The sequence below is a fragment of the Diplotaxodon limnothrissa genome, linkage group LG11, assembly GCF_057381915.1.
Source record: "Diplotaxodon limnothrissa isolate DT_005_m linkage group LG11, D_limnothrissa_male_GT1.1, whole genome shotgun sequence".
Taxonomy (NCBI): Eukaryota; Metazoa; Chordata; class Actinopteri; order Cichliformes; family Cichlidae; genus Diplotaxodon; species Diplotaxodon limnothrissa.
The window spans coordinates 13390236-13414530 of record NC_140606.1 but is presented as its reverse complement, the minus strand read 5'-3'; the positions used below and the strand labels follow the sequence as shown (position 1 = coordinate 13414530).

Sequence of the window (24295 nt, the reverse complement as noted above, 5' to 3'; positions counted from 1 at the left end):
ATTTACTTTCCAGCTCGTTGAAACGTCGCGGTAAAATGACGAGGAAAAGCACAGAGTTTTTATAAATGGACTAACAATGAGGTGGAGTTGTTGCTGCGAGTAATACAAAAGTACAAAGTTGCAAAAGCAAGTGAGAATTAAAGACTTCGAAGGAAAGCTATCTGAAGCATGTACAAACTGATATTAATCTTTAATATGGCTGTCAAATTAAGAGCAAACAAAACAACTGCTGTATAAACCCTCCGCTGTCTTTGTTTAATTGGTCACATGACTGCATCACATGACTAACATGCGTCATCGTTTTCGAAAGTCTCCGTTTTTGCTGTCCACACTGCGACGCATAAGCACCGTCTTCAAATGTATGCATTCTTGAGAGCGTTTTCAAAACGCTGCGTTTTCATTCAGGGAAAACGGTGTCTCAGTGTGGACCGGAGGCCAAAACGGAGAGAAAACGATGCGTTTTCAAACAAAACACATTAGTGTGGACGTAGCCAAAGGCACTTAAATCACCTTTGTTCTTCATTCCGATGCTCAGTTTGAATTTCGCAGGTTGTCTCGACCATATCTAAGTGCCTTGTGATTGGCTAATTAGATATTTGCTTTGGCGAGCAGTTGACCGCGTGGAGGTAATAAAGTGGCTCCTGAGTGCTCGTCTGTAAAGTGTTCTGCAATCCACTGGCCAAACAGACATTTCTTTATTTGTTAGTGCTCTGGGTCAACGCTCTTAAAATGTGTTTCATTCATTCTTTTGTTGAGACTGCATCCAAAACATGGTCTTGAGCCTCATGAAGAGCCCTCATTGTTCACTGCTGGCTGGTCCTTATGTGTTTTGTACAGCATAAACAGACACCAGTGAGGGCCCGCTCTGTATTTTTAATTTTTTTTTTCTAGGCCGCAGTGGAGCCAGGCTGGACTATGGCCCCCATGATGGAGAGAGGTGTCTCTGGAAAAGTGAAAACAAATTCTCTCCTTGGCTGGTGTGAGCTATGGTACTGTGAGGCTTTATTGTCCCAGCCAAGGTGATAAGGGAGAGTAATTGCGTATTATACTGTCCGAGAATGTCAGGTCCAAACTGAGCACGAGTGCCCCATCCATCAACACATGATTGTGTGCGAAAGTGTGCTCTACACCGCACATGCTTGCTTGCATGATGCATTAAATGCACGAGCGTTTGTGTGTGTTTACGGATTCATGTCTGTATATTCGAACTTGTGTAGCAGTGTCAGAGATTTATTGTTTTATTTTGGCTCAAACTGGCCTTTCTATATGTCTGTATTCCATATGTATGTATGTGCATGTTTGTCTTAATCATTCAGAGCTTCACTTATGTGTGTGAGTGTGTTTGTGTGTGTCTATGGGCAGGTTTAGATAGAGCCTGGGAGCAGGTCAGGCAGCGTCATTAATCAGCAGAGGTTTGTGTGTTACTCTCTGGGCTGACATAGTTACATCGTATACCCTGCAGTAGCTCCCTGCCCTATCTGACTGGCCCAGAGACCCACAAACTCAGGCACACACAGCATACAACACTAATCCTATATAGCTTTCATACAGCTGCAAATGATACATACTGAATAACAGATGCCTTCAGACATATCTTTGTAATGCAGTCAATGGGCCTCTAGATGCACAGTGGTCTCGTAGCAGGCGCTGTCCCCAGCACCATTACACAAACAGCTGAAAAACTATAAGAAAAGAAAGTAGCAGAGCAAAATATAAAGGCGTGAAAGAATATCAAACATATCTACAAAATGTAAATATTGTTTCTGTAACAAGTGTGTTTGCTGTTCATGAAAGAGTCTTTAGTCATGTGCTGCTTGTAGTCCAAACATGGCTCCTCTCTCCCAGCTTGATTTTTTTTTATTGCGTGTTACTGTGTGAAGTGTGCCCATGTGTGTCTGTGTGTCATTACATCATTACAGATAAAGAAAATGTTAGTACAGCAAACCTTTTTTGGGAATATTGCCAAGTGTTGATCTTGTGTTTTCTCCTTCATGACTCTCATCTTTAATTCCAACGTTTGTTTTTGTTAATTCCAAAATGGAATTAAGCCTTTTTATCTTTGTTTGTTTCACTTAGATCCAACTGTGCAGAGAATATCCGAAAGCACATACTCCATACGGGAAAACACGAGGGCGTGAAGATGTACAACTGCCCCAAATGTGACTATGCCACCAACTCTCCGATGGAGTTCCGCAACCACCTGAAGGACAATCACCCTGATATTGAGAACCCAGACCTCGCCTACCTGCACGCAGGTAATGTGCTGCTAAAAGAAATAGAAAGTGTTTCACAGATGTCTCCATATCATCAAGGATTCTTCTGCGTGGCGAAGCAGAATTCACTAATGCACCATGGCAGCTAGCCTGACATCCGTCTGTACCCCCTACTTTGGTCCGTAGTGCCCCCTTCACAGCATCTGAAATGTCCGTGCCCCGTAAACAAAAACACAAAAAGAAGGACTTCTAAGAACATACTGTCCCTACATTTAAAAACAACTTTGGTGATGTGCAGCTCCACTTGCTTACCTGAAAGTTAAAGGATGTTTTTTTGTTATTTTTATGTATTAAGTATTAATCCATTCCAATTAATCTATAAAGCTCTTTTTAAAAACACAAGTTTAACAAAGTGCTATACAAAGTACCAAAACAGAAAACAATAATAGAATAGAAGGTAAGAAAACACAGTTTTAACTCATTCTGAGTTAAAAGTCAAGAAATAAAAATTCATTTTAAGACTTTAAAAACAGGCAATGTGGGGGCATCCAAACATGGGCAGAGAGGTCATGGGGCTACCATTAAGCATGTGGATGCATTTGTAGAACACGGAGCTTAAGCATGTGATACACAAGTCAGAAAATAGGTTAAAAATAAAAAGATGCCACAGCATTATGTTTTATGGAAATTTAATTCATTTTCTCTGGTTTTAACCCATGATAAAAATCACAGGTCATCTTATTATTCTTGTGCCATTATTTCACCCTATTTGTCTTTTGAATCCATATCTACGAATCCTTCTAACCAGCTCCTGGATGGAAACAAAGAGATACATTACAAATGAAAGGAAAAACCAGCAGAGGGTCTTAGTGCCACCGAAACACCTTCAGTGTGACTTGACAGTGATTCACCATGTCTTTGGAATAAGGGTCGAAAACCAGTTTTCAATTAAATTCAGTTTTTTCATATAGCACCAAATCACAACAGTCATCTCAAGCTGCTTTATATTGTAAGTTAAAGACCCTACAGGAATACAGAGAAAACCCCAACAATCAAACGACTCCCGATAAGCAAACACGTGGTAACAGTGGGAAGGAAAAACTGCCTTTTAACAGGAAGAAAGGTCTGGCACAACCAGCTTCGGGAGTGACAGCTATCTTTTTCCAAAAGATGTTTTATCATTCGGTGTTATGACGATGATGAAGAGAATTTCAAAACTCTTTTATAGGCATTCGACTGTTGAGTTCAATCACTGCAAAGGCCATAGCACATGATTCACATCATGAATTATGTGCTTCCTAACATGCCTTTCTGTTCTTCTGCTTTCCATGTTAATGTGCACTCACTCACACACACACACACAATCACACACAAACACACAAATTTGTAAATGAAATTTGAAGTCATTCTGCTGAATTAAACCACCTAGTTTCCTCTATAGCACCTGTCTATGCTCTTTTATTTCATGGAGGTCTGATCTTCCAGCCTCTTTGAGTGCTTTTTTTGTCAGTGGATCGAGTCTTCTTATTCAGTGCTGATGGAGGGCACCCAGCCACAAAAAGGCAGCGCTCAAAGATTGCTGCTGTAGCCATCCCTGCCAATCACTCAGGCCATAGTGACAGATGAAATCTTGTTCCTCCTCTATTGGTTCCTTTGTATCCCAGTGTTCTTTCTTTTGTCCTTGAACGCCACCAAATCCAATCGGCAGAGTGCTTGTCCTTCAGAGGAGCAGAGAAGACAGCCTTTATCCTGTTATCCCTCTGACCTTACATAAAGGCACTAGAGTTGGAGGAGAGCACCATGGGAGAAAAGGCCAGTCAGGGACATGCTGGCTTTCTGGCGACGCCGTGGTGTATTTCCTAGTGAATTTGAGTGGATTTGGATGGTGTCCTTGAAAAGTTTGTAGTTATGAATTTCTGAAACAGGCTTATTCTTCCCATGATTTCCATTTGTCAAATTTAAGGACAAACTTCTGTCTTTGATTCTCTTTTTCTTCCACCTCCTAACCTCCCTATTCAACCTTTTACCTTCAGCTGCTTTTAAACACGCCTCCCTCAATATGCTCTGTACCCTCTCACCTTTAACCAAAGCATGCCTTTATGTCTCTTCTTACCCTTTCACCCCAGAATCCCCTCACCTCTGTTTGTCCTCATGCATGGCTGACCTTTGGTGGAGAAGACTTTTTCACAGTTTAATTTTATGTCCTTGTCTCTCTTCAAATGACCTGGTGAGCCATATGAGAACACAACGTTTATGCCAAGTAAAGGACATTTCTCTCTATGTGTCCAAGCCGGTGCTATAGCAGGCTTCATCCAGTGTGGGTTTCGGATTTCAGAGTTGCCGGAGGTCAGATCTTGTCTGGAATGTGCGTCGCCTTTCAGTCATCTGGAGGGAACACATCCTCCTCTTTCAGTCAAGTTAAGCAGCATATTTTCAAGATGTCATCGTTACACTCTCATTCATATTCAGCTCACGGCACACCACAGATGTGAACCAAAGAATGACAGAAAAATATTTAAAAATGCATCTGATGGTGTTTCGTACCCCAGAAAAAAAAGTCTTCCATTGCAAAGTTTTTTGAAGGAAACTTCCAATCCCACTCTGCCATCATAAATCTATTACCGTTTTATGAAACATGGCCCTCTGATAGAGTGATAGAGACGCATAAATACGGCATTGTAGGAGTTCGGGAAAATCAACAACTCTTTACCTGACCAAAGCCCTCAGACTATAGAGGGATTTGAAAGGGCACTGAAAGCACACTTGTGATCTCTCAGTCTTTCAAAAGAGGGGAAAAGGAGGTGGTAGCAGAAGGAGCAATTCTTCATCTAAGTAGACAGAACGAGACCAAAAGAAAGAGACAGGGAAGAAAAGATTAAGAAGGTAGATGTTGAATTAACCTGCTTGTGATTGCTCTCTGTCAGAGTGGCACCAGGGCCAGCAGCGAGAGGCAAATCGTCTGTGATGGCCCTTCCTGCTGTTCTCTCTTTGAAAGACACAGATCAAACGCACCCTAGTCACGGGCCCTTGTAGCCCCTCGCGCCGGATTGATTGACACCCGAACGTCTCCTCCGCTGCTCTCTTTCCATATCACTCTCTCTTTCTCCTCCCCCCCTTCTTTATTCAGCGTCGCACTTCGAATTAGAGCCCTTCTCGAGGATGAAAGCAGAGGTCCTTTGCAAACCAAGGAAGGGAGGGAATTAGACCCAGCTAGTGATGGAGGGGAATGATGATTAGAATTTGAGGGGAAGAAAGAAGGAAGGAAGAAAGGAAGGTTAGATGTGCGATGTGCAAATGTTGCTGATAGGACACATTTTAATAAAACTGTAATGACAATTGTCTTCCTTGCGTGATATGCGCAGAGATATGCCAGAAAGAAGTGGCGACGCCTGTGTGATCTAAGCGTAGATAGCAGCGGAGCAGAACTGGAGCTACAGGTACTGGAGCTACAAGAGTGCTGCGACTTTGCTAAATCACCCCTTGACTAGAACTTTCTTTTAGTTAAAATTCAGCAAGTATGGCATGTCTGCTTCAGCTTTGGGAGATGGTATATTCTCTTTTTTTTTTTGCTATTTCCCTCCAGCGAGGTCAGCTGTGTTTGCCGGGCATTGGCTTTGTTAAAACAGCCTCATGTCTAGTCCAGCACCGAAAATCCACATTTAACACGCACACATGCACGCACAGGTGAGATGTCGCCATTAGCTTTGTCAGAGCGTCTTCATCCCACTATTTTTGATTGTGAAATATTTTCCTAATTTTCAACCAAGGTTGTAATTGCACATCCTGGGGGCATAGAGATCAAATGCTTTGTAATTAGCTAACAGCGACTGAGGATCTGCTGCTTAGTGCCTAAAAAGACAAAATAAATAAATAAACTTCTTCAAGGCATTGTTGCTGCTTTATGCAGATTCTATTTTCCTTAATAATGCATGATGGATGGCTACTGTAGAGGGCTAGAGGAGGCCTGGCCTTGTAAGTGATGATCTTAATACACAGTTATAACCACAGGCAAATTCATTTGTTTGCATATATTTTTCCTTATTAAACAAATCTGTAAACAAATCTGGGTTTCGATGGCTTTTACTTAAGTTATGCATCCGTGCTCCTCCCTGGCTACCCTTCCTCGCTTTCACCTTCTGTTCCTCGTGTAATGAAACATTACTCTCGTGAGTTTCTACTTGCCTATTGTGTTACCGCGGCGTGTTGGATTGTGGAGGACAGGTGTGTATGTCATGCAAATGTGTCCTGGTATCCCAGCGCATATGACATTGTGTCGACGTTGTGAGAGAAGCCACAGACACCGGTGATAAAATCAACATCTGTTTCTAATAACCGTGTGTTATATGTGACACTTTTCTATGTGGAATAGGATATGTGTCGGCGATGGAGGGCGGAGACAAAAACACGCAGTCCGTCACTGTTTTTTTATTTTTTTTATTTAAACACCAATAGGACATCAAGTCTTCATTGTTCGTGATAAACTCGTGTCTTTGTGTCACCGTCCTTATGTTGCATTCATTTGATAGACGTTAATGAAAAAAGTGACTCTTTTCAGCACTGTGGAAGATTAAGAAAAAAGGGAAAGACTAAATGTGCTGATGCTGTCTCAGGGGTGATTTAGTTATATTGAGCTAATGCTTTAAAAAAAAACTTAACAATGAGGGATTTGAAGATTTAATTGGTAACAAGAAAAGTATAAAAATCATTTCACCAAAGAAGGAAAGAGAAAAACTGGATCGAAATAGGTTGGAATTTTTGACTTATAATCTAGTAAAAATACACCATAAGCAATATTTCTGCCGTCCATATGTGGCTTTATGAGTGAATATGGATTGTACGTACAGTATCTCAGTTTTTATAACACTCCCACTTAGTTACATTAACAAATCTAATTAAGGAATATTCTTCATTTATAATTTGAAACTGTCTTGACAAGAAGAGACGAGATCTCGTATCTCACTGGGTACTTTCTGGCAAAATAAAGGGTTAAATAAATATTAATTAAATTCGAGCCTTAACTACCACACTTTAAAGCAGCCGATCGATGTTTAATAGATTCTTCTTTGCATCCACACACCCGTTATGCTGTCTTCTTTGAGATATTATAACTGAAAAGCAGCTGCTCACTGCCAGTGCCCCAGGAGACAAGCAGCAACTGATGTGGGGGTTAGCAAAGCACAACCATCAGTTGCATGAATCTCAGAAAACCAATACAGGGCCGGTCTGGGCCGAGCAAGCAGCAATTCCTGCATAATGACCTGCTCCAATGAGCGTGAAAACTTCCCCAACCGGCTGCATTTATCACACATAAGCTACAACAAACGGCCTTTTGTTTCATCCACTTCTTCCATTCCCTTCCTCTTGGTGCCAATCTCAGAGCCTCCTCTCTGCCATTTAGTGGCCGTTTAGAGTTTTTACTGACAAGTTCCATACACTTGGTTTGGGCACACAGAAGCAGGAGGTTTCTGACTGCCACACGCGTGACATTATTTCTGCATTTTCTATTTGTTTTGGCCGTGGCAGTCGTGATTTTTTCACTCGGGTAAATCCTGACTAGGAGTGTTGTCATCGACCTCTGTATGAGCCCGTGGATAGGTTTGAAGCAGATTGATGACACACGATATAGTAGACTCCCCGGTGTTGCAGCACCACAGTTAGTGTAGGTGAGTGCTTATGTTGCACTGTTCTAAAATGTTGCAGATGGCGTATGTAGGACACTTGCACAGTGTGATAGCAAGACAGAGGAGTGAAAACTGTAAGGATCTGCACAGGTTTCTAGAAAACAAAAGCGTTATTTTCATCATGGTCTTTGGAGGTTATTACCAGACCACTGATTGTGTTCAGTGATGCTGAGCTTGATTCAGTAGTTAATAAGATTTTTGTCTTTAAGATTATGGCAATATTTCATGGAAAACACCAGTTTTGTTTCGATGCACCAGTCCTGTTGCAAACTCCTGCTGTTCAAATACCCTAATTGCGGTGTGCCTGTGCACAGAACTATTTAAATAGTTTTCATTTTAATCAGGAAATTAGCTGAAAAGTATCTGCTGTTTGTTTGTTTTTGCAAAAAGACTTTGAGTGTGCTTTTATACAAGTGCTAGATTTTGGCAGGAAGGCAAATAGACACACACAGACACCCCGCGTGAGTGACATGAGGCAGGGATGCTCCGAGGCAGGCCTGCTCCTCAAGTATGGGACAGTGAATATGGGACCAGACAGGCCGCCGGCTCCTATAAAACCTCATCCATAATTCAGTCTTCCTTCTCCTTCAATTCAGACACACTGTACACACATCCAGCTGCTGCTAGTAGCTAACCTGCCTGAGATGAGGTACAATGGGGGAAAAAAGTAGTAGTTATTGGCGAGAAAGACAAATTAAAAAAAAAAAAGTTAAAAGGAAAAGAAAGGAAGGAAGGAAGGAAGGAAGGAACTGTTAAGAGAGCGTGTTGAAAGATAAAGCCAGACTCCTGATTTTTACTTTCAGTCCTGCTTTGCCCCATCTTGACCTTTACTGAATCAACACCGCTCCACAGTACCATAACATGTTTTCCCTCATCTGCAACCTCATTGGCTGAAGTGCACTTCTGAGATCTCCACCGTGACCTTTGCCCTCTCTGCTGCACCAAGGACCTTTGTCTTCCTCCTTCGCCCCTCTGTCCTCCTTGTGTCGTCTGTTTGGTGGCTCTCCAAACGTCTCAGCATCTCTAATTACCAACAGGCTCAACTTTCCCAACTAAACAACCAATTATCAGCACTTTAGCCCAGCCCAGTCCCATGTTTCCTGATACAGTGGCCTATTAGGGCCCCTTATTTCTACCCCAGCATAATTGAATCCCCTGGCTTCTCATCAGTGGGCTAATTTAAGCCAATGTGCAGAGTTGGTAATCAGAGGGGCTGCCTATTAGACTATCAGACCCCAATTAAGTGGCCTCTTATTTCCAGCATAACAAGCCACTATCTGTACTGCTGTTATTGCATTTCCTTTTTTAGTGCTCAGTTTTGTTTGTGTAAATCTGTGGTCTGTTTAGAGAAGAAAAAAAAACAAAGAACAAAACAGGGGAATAAAGAGTTTCTGTGTGAAGTTGGCACTAATGCAGGTGGTCTTTTAAAGGATGACTTTTAGGACTAATTCACTGCTTTGGTTGTGCCATGTGGTGAGGATGAAGTCACCAGAGCCCCGTCATCATTTATACTGTCACTTCAGGCTCACCACAGTGACTGCAGTCTTCTCTTGAATGATATGTGTCACCAGGAATAGAAGAGGCTGAAATGCGAAGTGATTTTTCAGCGTTTTCCCTAAAAAGTCTCCACTGTTTAAGCTGTTGCAGCACGTATCTTTGTATGTACTGCTGATATATCATTGAAATGGTAGTTAAGACAGACGGACATGCATTTGTCTCGTAAAACCGGCTGCACCACACAAACCAGGTCCAAAAATCCAGAGGTGTGCAGCACGCTGAAACAACACCAAAGAGCAGCCTGCAGTTGTGACATCACTGTGGGCATGCATGGTTAGGCGTTTGGATGGCAGTCTAGAGAGCAAGTATCTGCCTGATTTCTTCAGTGTGATTGTTGTAGCTTTATGGTTGTATACTACTATTCGGAATATCCAGCATTTCATGTTTTTCACTGGTCCTACACTGAACCTATGGACGGCTTTGCTGACCAGCTTTGTCTACATGTTGTGACTGTGTTCTGTCACCAGGGGCAGTGTAGGGTGCTGTTGGCTTTTGTTGTTGTTCTTTTGAAGGACTGCACACAAGCCCATTTGTGTAGGTTGCCTATCCCTTTTGTAGGCGCTGCATAGGTAAATACCTATGCACAAATGCAATACTGTAAAATAGGATTCAGATGTAGTTCGTTGGTATCAAAGGCATAAGTAGCCAAGGCAGGGCATTCTTCACAATGAAATCTCTTTTTGAAGCCTAGATACTAGCAGCAGTTCTTGCCAGAGGTATAGCATCAAGAAACTTTGGATCATTTAAAATCTAGAAGGGCATTTAGAGTCTACAGTCTTTCACCAAAGTCAATAGCTTGATCATTTTAATGGAACTGATCTGGCTCAGCTACAAACTGAGTTGATTGTTTTGTTCTAATCCTGTTGGATAAGCAAAGAAAAACCAAAAAAGTAAAAATAAAACAAAACAGAAAAATAAAGGAGATTTATGGAAACCCACGCAGGTCCAAAAACAGTAATGCTTTCTTTTCCTGTCATAAGACAGTTCCTTGCCAGTCTGTGGCAGGGACCTTTTTTCACCACATCATTATGGATCAATGAAGTGCTCATACCACCAAAACCTTGTTAGAAGATTAATTGGCACCGAAGTCTTTAAGCTTTAAAAGAGAAACATTTAAACATCTATCTCCCACTGCCACTTGAGTCTGCCAAAATACCGATGCTACTTAATGCAACTTTAACTTGACAAATAGATCTGAAATGGAAAAAGTTCAGAGATGAATGCCTTCAACACCAGCACCTCTTTTTCTTCTCTCACGAGTATAGAATATCTCATTTTCCCCCCTTTTGTAGTTCTCCCTTTCTTTTTTTTTTCTTTTCCCTGTCCTGTCGTGGTGACTGGTGCAGTTGAGGGGAGCCAGAGTGTGAAAGAGGCCCACAGAGGGCTGATGAGGACTGTCTTACCAAAGCGTGTTTGCGCGTGTGTCTTGAAGTGTAAGTGTGCACGTTTACTGTTGGTGTCGGCTCCCCATAGCCTAATTAAAGGGCGAGAAAAGCCACTCACAGGGAGATTAAACCTAAAAGGCTAAATTAGTACTCAAAAGGGGTGTGGCAAATTCACACATATGCACTGGCCAGGAAATCTCTTCTGACACATGTGGAGGGGAAAAAAGAGAAATTAAAGATTATAGAAAGAGAGAAAAACCTTGTGTAACCTTTGTGTATCCATAGCAGATCTATGTGTTATGAATTTGTTAAGATGAGGAGCACTTTATTTGGGAGTTTGGGAGGCTGCTGGATTCTTGATGTGCTTGAATTGGCTAATCAGACCTGTTTATATTCTTTATTAATTTACTTACTCATTGTAAGTCACTGTGGATGAAAGTGTCTGCCGAGTCGATGTAATAATATTTTATGACTGTAGGGCCAGAAGTGCTTTTGAATGGGAAGCTCAATATCACATCTAAATATGAAACTTGAGCTTAACTTGATTTTGTTGTTTTTTTGGAGTCTAGCTTGAAGCTTAAACCTTGTCACAGACTTTGTGAAGTTCAAAGCATTGCTCTTATCACGTTTGAAAAATTCAGCATTATTCTAGCCTTCCAGATGCAAACCCCTGATTGCTACAGATATCACAGTGAACCCATTTATTTCCAGTAAAATTATGAATTCATCGAGAACAATTTATAATTTGGTTTATTTGTAAATTGCAGACAGACAAAACATATTTTAAAGAGATTCAGTTAGATAAACTTGCTTGAGGGCGCTGTCCTTAAAGAGAATAACTCATGTACTTAATATGTATATTAAATGGAAAAAACAACATACACAGCTATATACCGAGTAAGCAGGTGAAAAATGTTTAATGTCAAACTTAAAGCAGGTAAACTTGCATTTGCAATGTTGCTTGGCCACTTAGATTTGCCAAGTTTGCTTTGAAACCTTGCTTAAGCCTTCTAATTCATTGCTGATGATGTTCTGAATGTCAGTGACATTCTTCCTTAAAAACCATAAAGCAGAATCATGAGCATACAAAAAGTTGGATTTTACACAATTAAGTGTAGCCATCCATCCATTTTTTTTTTCCACTTATCTGGGGCTGGGTCGCGTGCACAGCTGCCTAAGCAGAGAAGCCCAGACCTCCATCTTCCAAGCCACCTCCTCTATCTCATCCGGGGGAACAACGAGGCGTTCCCAGGAAAGCCAAGCGTTATAATCCATATACAGCATGTCCTGGGTCTACCCTGGAGCCTCCTCCTGGTAGAACATGCTGGGAACACCTCACCCAGGAGGTGCCCGGGAGGCATCCTTTGTCAGATGCCCAAACCCCCTCAGCTGTCTCCTTTCAAAAGCCAGTGTATAACTTACAATAAATAAGAATTTAGAAATGGCTTCAAATTTGGCCTTTTGTAATATCTGTAGGTCCTGATTTCGAGCATTGAGCGTCAGTGTTTGCAGTAGAGAAAATAAGATCTCTTTTTTCTTTACTTTTTAGATTCAGTGACTTCTAAAAACTAAAATGTTTGGAGGAGTGATTTGTTCATGTTACACTTCAAAACAGACCTGCACACATACACACACACAAACACACATCACATCATCGGTCACCCCATTTTATAAAACTCCCACAATCCAACAGTGTGCATTAACTCCCCAGGCTACGCTGATATCTCTTTATAACTGTCTGCTCATTTTTTTGACCCCCTTACTCCTCTGTCTCTGCATCACTCTCTTTCTGCCTGTGTCTTGTGGTTTGTGTGTGTTATGATGGTTTACCATTTTAGTGATGTGTGTGTGTGTGTGTGTGTGTGTGTGTGTGTGTGTGTGTGTGTGTGTGTGTGTGTGTGTGTGTGTGTGTGTGTGTGTGTGTGTGTGTGTGTGTGAGTGAGTGATGTGACTCTGGGCCAGCAGCTGAGCTCTTCGCTGCTATCTGCCTCTCTATCTGTTTGCCGGTCTGTCTGTTGTCTCTTTTGTATTGTCTCTACTCTGTTTGACTGCTATCAGACAAGTGTGTTGTTTGAGAGAGTGTGTAAGGTTTTTCTGTTTTGTTTTGTTTTTTGTGTACATGTCATCTGTCAGTGTCTTTCTCCAGAATCAGACATCTAACAGAGGATCTTAGCTTGACTCACACAGACACTCACACAGTTTCACAGAGAACTTCATCTCCAATCTTATAGTTCGCCCCAAGGACCAAGTGTGTATGTTTGCACGTATAACAGATTTTTATGTGTACATGTATGGTTTTGTGGGGTTGTGTGTGTGTGTTTGCGTGCTTGTGTGCGTATGTACACAGACTCCTGCATGTCTTTCTGTTTGTGGGTGTAAGAAAATAGATCTTGGTTCTGTCACGGCTGGGCCTGCAGGCATGAGGGGCCTTAACGGATGTCTCTCTCAGTGAAACACACACAAACATTTTCTTTTACATGCACAAACACGCACACACAGACGCACACGAACAGGTCTTAGACCCCTCTCCCTCCTGGACTCGCAGTGAGGAATACAGATTCGGGCTCTTCTCTAGATAGTGATCAGCCTTGCCGTGGCTTCAAAAATGCTATCTTTACCGGGCTGCTGAATTGATAATACTCCCCCCTACGCATTTTATTACAAAGGCCCAGTTTGTAAAAAGGTAATCATTTACTGTTGCCACTATCTCCCCTGAGCCATACATCTTCTGTCTTCACAGGACAAAGTTCTTCCGCTGCTACTGCTGCTGTTTTTTTTGTTGTTGTTTTTTTTTTTTTGTTTACTGGTGGGTTTGTGTATGGCTACTTTTAGGTTTATCACCATCTGCTGCCTCAGAGTTTTACACATACAACAACCCACCTAGTAGAATTAGATCTTTTTGTTAAAGTAAGTATTTTGTGTGGGCACTGGGTGTTTATGTGCGTGTGAGTGTGTGTGTGAAGGAGACAGGAAGGCTGAAAATGACTGAGCGAATGAAGGGCTAATCCCTTTGGGCACCCAGCGGAATCAAATACCAAGTACCAAAATCTCATCATTTCAATTATCATATTTATCATGTTTATTCATTTTCTCCTAGCCGGGCTTAATGCTGTCTTTTTTCCCCTCCCTCTTCTTCACGCACTCTCTCCTCTCTCTGTACATTAATCTATTTTTTTCCCTTCATTGCTCTTTCCACTGGCGACATGTGAGCCTGCCAATCATGGTGACTGACAGCACTCAAGTGGCCTACGGAAAAAGCAGCTCATTTTTTCTTTTTTCTCGTTTTTTTTTGGTCAGACGTTGCGCTGGCGATGCCGAGGCCTTATCAGGAAACCCAATTTATTGCTGTTTCTCTGGGCAAAAGAGGTTGCCACTCACAGTGATTGACAGCTCTCAGATTTGCTTGCCGCAGTGTAGGGATTTCCTTTAAGTTGTTATGTTTTCCTCGCTATTGGGGATTATTCTATCACGTCTGGACCTACGTACACACTTAACAGACGTACACGAAAAACATAGCAAATGGCCCAGCTTCATCCTTTCCGCACCGTTTTGTTTACATCTAACCTGTAAGTTTGAATGACGGTCCTGCCCGCCACACAGCAGGTCAAGCTGAGCCTTTGTTTGTGTAATTGTGTTATTCTTGATGATTCAAGGTAGGCAGGTTAAGAAACTAAACTCCAGTTTATATTTTTGCAATTTATTGCCCAAAATGTGTTTTGTTTTTTTTTATTTTCTTTGTCTTCTCTTCTTTCAATATTTCCCTCCATTATGTGTGTGTGTGTGTTTAAGCCCACAAAAGGTCTGTCATCATGTGAGTGTCTTTTAAAAGAATATGCAAGTGATGCCTGTGTGTGTGTGTGTGTGTGTGTGTGTGTGTGTGTGTGTGTGTGTGTGTGTGTCAACTCCCATAATGTTTGCATTTGTGTGTGTCAAGTATGACCTCCGAATCCTAAGGCTTATCGCGGTGGTGTTCCACATTATTGATAGCGAGCGGAGATATCGACAGGCCAAGCGCCGGCAGCTTCCAGCAGCGCCAGCAAGCGGGATGGGACTTTGATATGACATATTGTGCGTCTCAGCACAAGCCATAAATAATTCTGACACGTTTTTGTATGCATGGGAAAGTCCTTGATTCAGCCTCCCATAAAAATAAACTTCTATTATGGAAGGTATTTGTCAAGTGGGTGCGTGATGGATGGCCCGGCGTTTACCCCATGGCAGGACGATGGGTTATGGATGCCCGCCGCCTCTTGCCGGGGGAGGAGTCGCACCCGGCAACGCTGACACCAGAGTAATTACTGCCCTCCTCGCCACAGCAACGGAGGGAGGGAGGGAGGTGGAGATGGAGGGGGGTTCTTTATAGACACACCTGCACCTCTCTCCAACCCCTCCCCTCCACACTGTCCTGTAACGCCGTTGGCGTAAAATGGCCGGGGTCGTGAAAGCTGGAGGGCCTGTGATGATTGGACACAGACAGATGTATAGACAGATACAGGGGAGCGGCTGTAACAGACAGCCTCTTTTGTTCCCCATAAAGATTTTTACCATTTCATCATTTTGGACATCAGTATATTGTGAAATGAATTTGTCTCTCTTTGTTTGGCTGCTGTAACCAAGTGAGCCTTTGAAAGTGGTCATGTGTGTGTCGCTGCTTCATAACACAATTATATTTCTTCTAAATCACATCGTTTCTCCTTTGATCCAACAGCGTTTTATCTGTTCTTTTTCAATTCTGCACCTTAAGTTGTTGCATAGTTATGAGAAAAGTAAAATACAGCAGTTTAAATAAGCTGACATTTGTTAAACCTGCAACTGGGAATCTAAGAGTGTTCCACAAAACAAGATCTGGTGTGCAGGCAGCACAAGTAAAGCAAGTAAAATACAGTACATAGTGAAAATGATAAAAATTTTAAAGGTTAAGGTTCAAAAGTGTCTAAAAAAATTATACTTGAGCAGGCCAGAGTTTTCCTCCTGCCCATGTATTCTCATGTTGCCGCACTTATGAATAAGTCCCGGCATTTTTGTGTGCTAATGAGCATGTGTGTGCTTGCATGTCAGTCTGTGGGCCCAGCAGCCAGATTGAGCTGAGGCTAGAATGCCATCTGAGGAAGAGGAGGAAGGTAGGCGTGGGGAGAGGAATGAGTGAGAAATGGGTCCTCTCCTAACCGCTGTTACCCCCGATACCTGCGTGGGTGTGCAGGTGGGGCGGGCGGTCAGGGTGGGGGGCACAGAGGAAGCCAGTCAGTGGGAGTGACACCTGTTCTCCGCTGCCCACCCCTTCATCCTTACATCTGCTTCGCTTCAACCTTTCCCTCCCTCCCGTCTTTGTTGCCATCCTGCTCCCCCTCCATAGCAGGAAGAGTGTTGAAGAAGCTCGTCACAGCAGGCTGGGGAGCAGTGAGTAGGACCGGTCCAGATGTTGTTACATGCAAGGAAGGAGGAGGTTTTTGTCAGGACGCAAACATAAACTCAGACAATTACTGTAACATCAGCAGATTGCCTCGGTGCCACTAAGGCTGCTGTTAAGTGAGATGATTGGTACAAGATGCTGTGTGTAAGTCGACTGGCATAAGCCACACAAATACACGCACAGACTCACAAACACAGGTGAGGGTGGACCTCTGAGGTGTTTTGAATACAGTTTGTCTGGTTTTAGAAACAATAACTGTTTTGGTATTCCGAATTGTATATTTGTTGCAAATTTCATCCAAGAGTTTTCCTTTTAAATAACAGATGGAAAATTGTGTTGCCACTTTTCTTACCTGTGGACAGCTTCTGATAATTTTTGGCATTTTTTTCTTAAACAACATACAAACCTTGTATGTATGGCTGATAATATTTTGGTCTGGGGGGTTTTAGGTCTTTGTGAAGCTAGTAAGCTATTTAACAGGTTAACCCTTTACTACATCCCATGCATACAAATGTAGTTGGTATCAAGAAATGCTTGTTTGCATGAAACAGGCCTTGTTTAACCCGGTAACCCCCTCCCAAGGTTCAGATCGGTGGAATGAAGCTGCTGTCGGCTACTACAGACTGGGGGTCAGGGAGAGGAACAGGCCTCGGTCAATAGGCTTAGAAGACCATCAGGGACTATTGATTGTGGCGGACAGTGAGGCCAGCTCTGCACTAATTGTTTCTTTACTAGCCTGTGGCAAAGACAACAGTCACGGGCAGAGACTCATGAATCTTACATCTGTTTTGTTGCGAAAGCACCGGGAGTTAATAGCCTTTGATTACTGAGTGGTGTGTGTATGTGTGTGTAGGTGTGTAATGAAAAAGGCTCCTGTTGGGAATCTATGTGTGTGTGTCTGTGTGCGTGTTTGTGTGTGTGTGTGTGTGTGTGTGTGTAAGAGAAAATCAAGGATTTGTAGATGTAGAAGATAATTGACAGATTAAATGTATAATAGGCACTCATGCCTTTTTCATTGTGATCGTCTGTACAATCACGTTTTATTCCAAAATTCACTAATATTTGGAAAACTGATGTGGGTGCCTCATTTAAAGCACAACTTAATATCCAGCGTATGCAGTGACCTCACTCTATGGGTAGGTCTGTTCCCTAACTCCTCCTAGACATTTGAATCAATCTGGATGAAACTTACTATACAAACCAGAGTACCAGGATTATCAACATCTGCGTAGCTTTATTTATTTATAAAACTCAAATTGATATAATGTGTAGTAGCTGATCTCAAAACCAACCTGTAGGCTGTACGTAACATAACATGTGGGTCACATTTATGTTACGTTATGTGTGTGTTACATGCACGTTGTATGCAAATAAATTTTGCTGAACAATACTTAGTGTACTGGAGCTTTGGGGCCACTGGAATGTGCTGCCATGCATATCTGTAAATAAGTGTTCATCGAACTATGACACTAATAGTGCCTGTAATCGATTCCTTTGTGTTTATGAACAGACGTTTTTGCCACCAGTTTTTATGCAGCGATATAACGAAGACCAAAATATGATAAACTATCATACGTGTGTGTTTGTACATGAGACAGGCGAACAAGCGCCGCATGCCTGGTGCATTTAATTTTGCTTTTGAAGCAAAATTTGCGTTGATTGAGTTGACTTAAACCATAGACTATATGAAAAAGCATTTCGGCTGCTTACAAGTTGCTCTGTGGAGGTGAGACCTAGTAGACAGCAATCCAGCTACTGCAGTTTGTGTTGGCACACCTGCCGTATAAAGGGCCACTGCCCTTAACTTTAGGTCTTACCAAAATCCACATGGGTCAGTTATAAAATAAACATTGTGCAGCTTATAGGAAGGAGAAAACTATCTATAGAAACAAAAACTGTTTGTTTGTACAAGGCTGTAAAGATGATTTTTATTGCTGTAAGACATTTTAATAGCACCAAAAATCATAATAATAATATCTGGCTGAATGTCACTTTTGGGAATTTGTGAAGTTAACTTAATGATTTTTAGTGCTCAGCCACTCCTTCTCCAATAGTTGCCCATAGAAAAAAAACAGCTTGGGTGGATTGAATGATTGCGAAATCTGCAATCATTCAATCGCATCTGCAATGCCCTTTACTTTTTCTTTAAGGGAAGTTTTGCTGGAGGAGCAGTGTCTTTCTTCTTTCATGCAGCATGTAAATCAGAGTACTAGTAATGATTCCGAGTCTTTAGCAGTACTACTAAGTACTTTACCTGAAATGCTCCTTCTTCACTAAGTCACTAACATTAATAGAGTTCAGTATTCAGTTACTGGTTCAAATTATATTAGCAGAGTTTAGCTGAGCTTGCTGTTTACCATGTTATAAATGGCTCACTCACACATCCCCCCTGCTTGATTCCTTTAAGGCCAGTATCAGTTTTACTTGTGTTGTGGACCTTGTCAGGGTTTCAGAGGGCAGTGTCCTGTACAGGAGTCATATCTGCTATTCTAACCCCTCTGCAGTGGCCACGCCGAATACAACAGAGTGCGGTTTGTTTATTGCATACAGCAGCAGAGTTTGTTTGTGGCCGGCTGTCAGAGCAGCCGGCCTGTTGTGATGAAAGACACTTGGACCTTCCCATCCATTTCACATTTGCTCCAATCAATTATTCAACAGGACAGCCAATTAAAAATGAGGGAGAGCGGTCAGGGCCTCGCCCCCCAAAGGCCGCCACTAGACAACTCTCTCCGTGAATAATTGGTGCAATTAATTTAGCATTGAGCAATAAAGGAGTTCTCACTCTCCTCTCTCTCCCCGCCTATACACCATGGAACCTCTCAACACACCAGTCATTACAGACACACATCACAACAACACACATACTGCAGCACTAATAATAATAGCAGAATGTTCAGGAACTATTGCATAGCGTTCAAGGATGCAGGTGAGGCCAGAGCTTTGAATTGAAACCTGCTCTGCTTTTTCCTCAAAGTAGAGTAGCTCAAAGAGTATTTCAGCAAGAGTCAAGAGCCATAAAACAGAAAAGCTAACAAATATGGATTTTATTGGTGGATACCCGCTTTATAATGATCACCGGTTGGAGGTAATGCTTTATCCAGCTTGTTATTCCCCAGCTATATCACGAGAAATGTACACAAAACAACCCAGCTGTGACCTCTGGGACACAAACAAATACTCAATGCATTGTGGGATGCGGTAGTAGTAGAAAATCTAAGCTAGGATTTAAGAACTATGGTCAGACCGTAAATTATTGCAATGCAAAGGAATTATTCCATTTACTTGATTCTATACATTTCTCGCTACTATTGTCCCTTATCTGCAATTATGGTTAATTTGCTGCTGCCCTCGCAAGCTGGTGCCTGTACTAGTAATGGCACCCACACCAGGCGTACACACACACATCCACAGCAATAAGAAGAATCCAGAGGAGGGCAACAGTGACAGCTAAATTCCACAACAGCTTTGTTCATTTATTCAATCACAACAGAAATATTATGATAGGCCGAACACCCTCCTCAGCTGCCCCCTCTGCCCCCCACTCTCTACCCATCCACATTCCTCTATCATCCTCTCCTTATTGATCAATCTCTAACGCCTAGTACACACCCCACTCCCGTCTCCTCCGTCGCCCACATCCACGAACAACCCCCACCCACCTCTTTTGATAGCCAGATTGACAGTTGAGTAATTTCACTGTCAGTGCTGACTGACGCATGGTAATGGGAAGACGTTTCAGGGCGGCATTACAACACAAAATAATTTCCAATTTACCGCTCATCAAAAGCACTCACAAAAAAAAAAAAAAACAGGAAAGAGAGAGAGAGTGAGCAAGGAAGGGGTGGTAGAGAGAAGGAGAAAGACAGAGAAAGAGGATGGGGAGGAGGTGAGGGGAAACACAACAGTGGATTTATGGCTTCAATTACTGATATTTCACATTTAGTTTAAAGCGACATGTTTTTGTAATGTGACAGGCTTCACTGGATTTGAAAACCTCTTCAGACCTCTCCACTCTCCTCTTCTTTTTTTTCCTCTCCTCCCTTTTCTCTCTGTTTTTGCTGCAGAGATAATGAAAGGGCGAATCCAGGGGGCTGTAGGTATGAGGTTTAGGAAAAGAGTGATAGCTGTGACTCCTGAGCCTCTTCAGAGAGCCAAGGAGGAAAAACGACAAGGCCTGAAGCTTTTAATGTAGATGGATTTGACTGCAACTCACCCCATCATTCACTGGGCGGGCCTCAATCTTTACCTTACCTGTCACTGGCAGGATTTACGGCTGAACCACACTCATCATTGATGTACTTAAAGCTTCCCATGGTGATCATTGGTGGATTTTAATTGTTTTCTCCTTCCTTCACAGCTTTAGACTCATGTGTCCCGAGTATAATTCAATCCAATAAAAAGATACATTTTTCCTTTTCCCTTTCCCATTGAATACCTACTTTTGTTTAGGTATAGTTATTTTTTATGTATGAATGCATACTTACCCACAGGGGATGTCAAAATTGCAAAAATGTGGGAATAAAAATAGTTATACAGTTGTATATAAAAGTGTGGTAGCTTAGTCTGATATGCAAAGTGCGGTCCTTTGGTCCTGTGCTCCCAGTGCAACACCTGCGACAGACCACACAGACACATAAAGACATGGCTTCTTGTCATTCTGCTAGTCTTCACACGTGACGTTTGCAGCAGCTGTTACTCTACATTCAGCTCACTTTATGTGCATGTGTCTGTGCATGAGTGTGTAAGTGTATGAGTATGTATGCGTACATGTTGATGCCATATGTCTCTTTCCCCCAGATACAGCTTCATATCAGCCAAAAGACTAAACTCACCCTCTGTACATAGCAGTCAGCACACACAGCAAATACACAAGCACTCAGTAACAGAGGAAAACAAGATACCTACTAGTGAGGAATATGTTATCAAAAAAAAGAAAAGAAAAAAAAATTGTAGAAAGGTTTTTATGCATGCATGTGTGATCCCGTGTGGTTTTTCTAGTTCTGGACCGTGACACTTTATCCGTCCTCTATTAGAATCCCTGAATCCAAACTTGTGGTATTCAATCATTTTGATTAAAAGCCGCGGTCTCTAACAGAAGTGTTGGGAGTGGAGCTGCACGGCGGCCTGCCACGTTTGAGAATTCATATATTTTCATAAACTTTTAACAATGTCAATGAGACACGTCTTCAATCTTTGGCCGCGCGACGGCGGGGCATTCAATCTTTCTTTAGCTTTTCGACAGAAAATTTGAATACGAGTGCAGTGTTATTAATGTGACAGTTCATATGGGGGGCTTCATGGGGGGATTTGTGAGGGGTTTTTTATTAGTTTTGGAGACACTTGAAGCAGGAAGAGAAGGAAGGGGAAGAAACACGCTCTGTTAGGTCAAATAGAGCTGGAGGGGCCTTCTCTGCATTTCCAGCTAGCAGTGATGTTAACATTTTAATTTTGCACGCCCAATTAACAGAACTAACTAACCAGGGACATTAATTTCTGCTGCAGCTTCTATATTAGAGAACCAAATACAATTTTTGTCCTGTTGTGACTCTGTAATTTATTTATCATTTTGTTTGGTCCACCCCCAGCCAGTCCCTGTTCTCCTTTTTTATTGAATTGTACTTAAATCAACATTGTTCAAAACCTGATTTATTCACAGACATATACCTATCTCCACTCATGGTTAAGGAATTTATCAGTAAATTGTACAATCAAGAAAACTGATTTTTCCACCTCAGCCTGTTAATCTAATTTCAATCCTGTTATTAAATAATCAAAATAGTTGGATTTTTTTTTCCTTTTGAATTAATTCAGAGTTTGAGATTTAGTTGAAAGTGACCCTTGTGAGTGATTAAAGCAGGATGACTTTGAGTGTATCACATTTGGATTGATAGGAGGTTAAATTTAGCCCGATGCTGTACAGTGTATCTGATTGCCCTTGATGCCTTAAAGAGCAAACCATGGCTAATATGAAATGGTTTGTCAATGCCAGATCAATGTGCACATCTTAATAGAACACATGCTGGCTGCCTAATCCATAATAGTTGGTAGGGTAGAGCACTGCAGCACTGTATTGAGTGTCTGTTGTCTTTGACACATCTTTGGTGTCATGGGTGGTGCCATAGAGGCGCCTGAGAAACAGGCCACTTCCCATTCTTATAGCTTTTATGATCATTCTCTGGTTACACGCCACAATAACATGGAGCATTTTATCAGCATTAACTTTATTGGTATAGATATCCATCTGTCGATATGCAAACTCTTGTCTATTGACCATGCTCACATTTAGGGAATGTCCATGTGTTTGTTTTGTTACATCTGAGTTGGTGAGTGTGCACTACTGTGTGTTCACATAGGTAATTGTATCCATTTTACTCTATTATGATTTCTAAAACTTGATACAAATCGACGTTGCCATCTGATGCTTTTATGTAAGCTGAAATGCACTGAACCCCAACCCTTATTGAAAGATTTTTTTTACAGTCACATCGTAAGTTAGAGCAAGACTCATTAAGCAACCATCCTCGGTAGGTATCAACATAAATATTTGTATTTTTTTCTCCATAATATAATATGATGCTACACATGTTTTTTTTTAGTGCTAAAGGATTACTTTATATATATCAACTTTGTATGGTATGCAGATATAATTTCAAACAAAATGCAGATATGAAAATGAAAGTAAAACACATTTCACTCTTCCATGTTGTAATACTTTGCCAATGCTCTCATTACCTTTCTAAGCATTGTTAGTTAAGTTAAGTGAGCAGAAGAATTGTTTGACAGCCCTAGTGGAAAAACAGAGGAATTGCTTTATTGGTAAATGGACTGGTACTTAAATAGTGCACAATTTAAGCACTCAAAGCATTTATTACTACAAGTGTCATTCACCTAAAATCATACACAGTCACATTCATATAGTGCTTTCGTCTATACGATGGATGTATTTGGGGCAGCTCAGTCCAGTATGTTGCTCAAGGATACTTCAACACAAGGATTGTAGGAACTAGAAATGCATTAATCAAATTATGATCATTAATGTGAGCATTATTTAATGTAGTGAAAAGATTGATATGGTTATTAGCAAATGGTTTCAGGTTTTGCTACTTATATTGAAAGTTTGCACAACAATGAAAGAGTCCAAACTCAAACAGGAAATAAATTGTATGTCTATATAAATGTTCTCCACATGTGTATTTTAATTAAGTCTAAACAGTCGGATCATTAAGTAGAACAGATAAAGATATATACACACCATGTCAGCTGTGCTGCCATTCAGCCAGAAATTACCCAGATTTGACTTTGTTTCGTTTTTCAGAACTCTGTAAAGCTACAGACTTAAACAACAGCTAATTTTCAAGGAACTGGAAAAGAGAAGACACTATTTGTTATGCACTGTGTTTCATTCACTTTTTGAAGCCTGTCAGAGAATTAACAAATTTTTAAGACCGTTATGAGCTAATTGGTACAAAGTAGTCAGTAGAATAAACTGAGAACTCACTGTCTAGTTAGCAACCTAAGTGCTAGAAACTGACAGGTTGCAGACAGTTAGCAAGTTGACTTGATTGAACTTTTTTTTCATGTCAAAAACTTTTTTGCTGTTGTTTTTTTAATAGAAGGTATGTACAGTCAAATGAACAGAAGCACAGTACAAGAACAGACAAATAATAACATATTTGCACATGAACTGTTATAATCAACAAGCGGCATCTTGTTAGATGGCTAGTATGTTTTAATCTTACCAGCTATAATAGTTCACCAAGTAGCCCAAGCATCCCCAAGCTTCAAATGCCAAATATTTCACAAATACATGCAGATAAATTTTGCTGTGCCACCTTCTGTTGTGACCTTCTCAGAACACCCACAGTTTTCTGGGAAGAATATGTTAGGTGCCACATAGTTCCTTTCACCTCCAGAGGATTTGGTATCAGAACAGAAATCTCCTGAAGCAAAACTGTCACATAACTAGAAATACATATGTTTGTTTGTAGTTTGGATAAACCTTTAGGTAAACCTGACTCTCACTAGTCCACCCTGTAAGTAAACAAGCAA

General features: G+C 41.4%; 1 protein-coding gene across 1 annotated transcript in view; it reads left to right on the top strand.

The window, feature by feature from the left end:
• The window catches only part of znf407 (zinc finger protein 407), a 169656-nt gene that overhangs the window by 125889 nt on the left and 19472 nt on the right, over positions 1–24295 (top strand). Inside the window, exon 9 of the mRNA XM_085365138.1 lies at positions 2077–2255. Within this exon, the coding sequence (XP_085221264.1) occupies positions 2077–2255 (179 nt within the window). The remainder of the gene's footprint in view (positions 1–2076; positions 2256–24295) is intronic.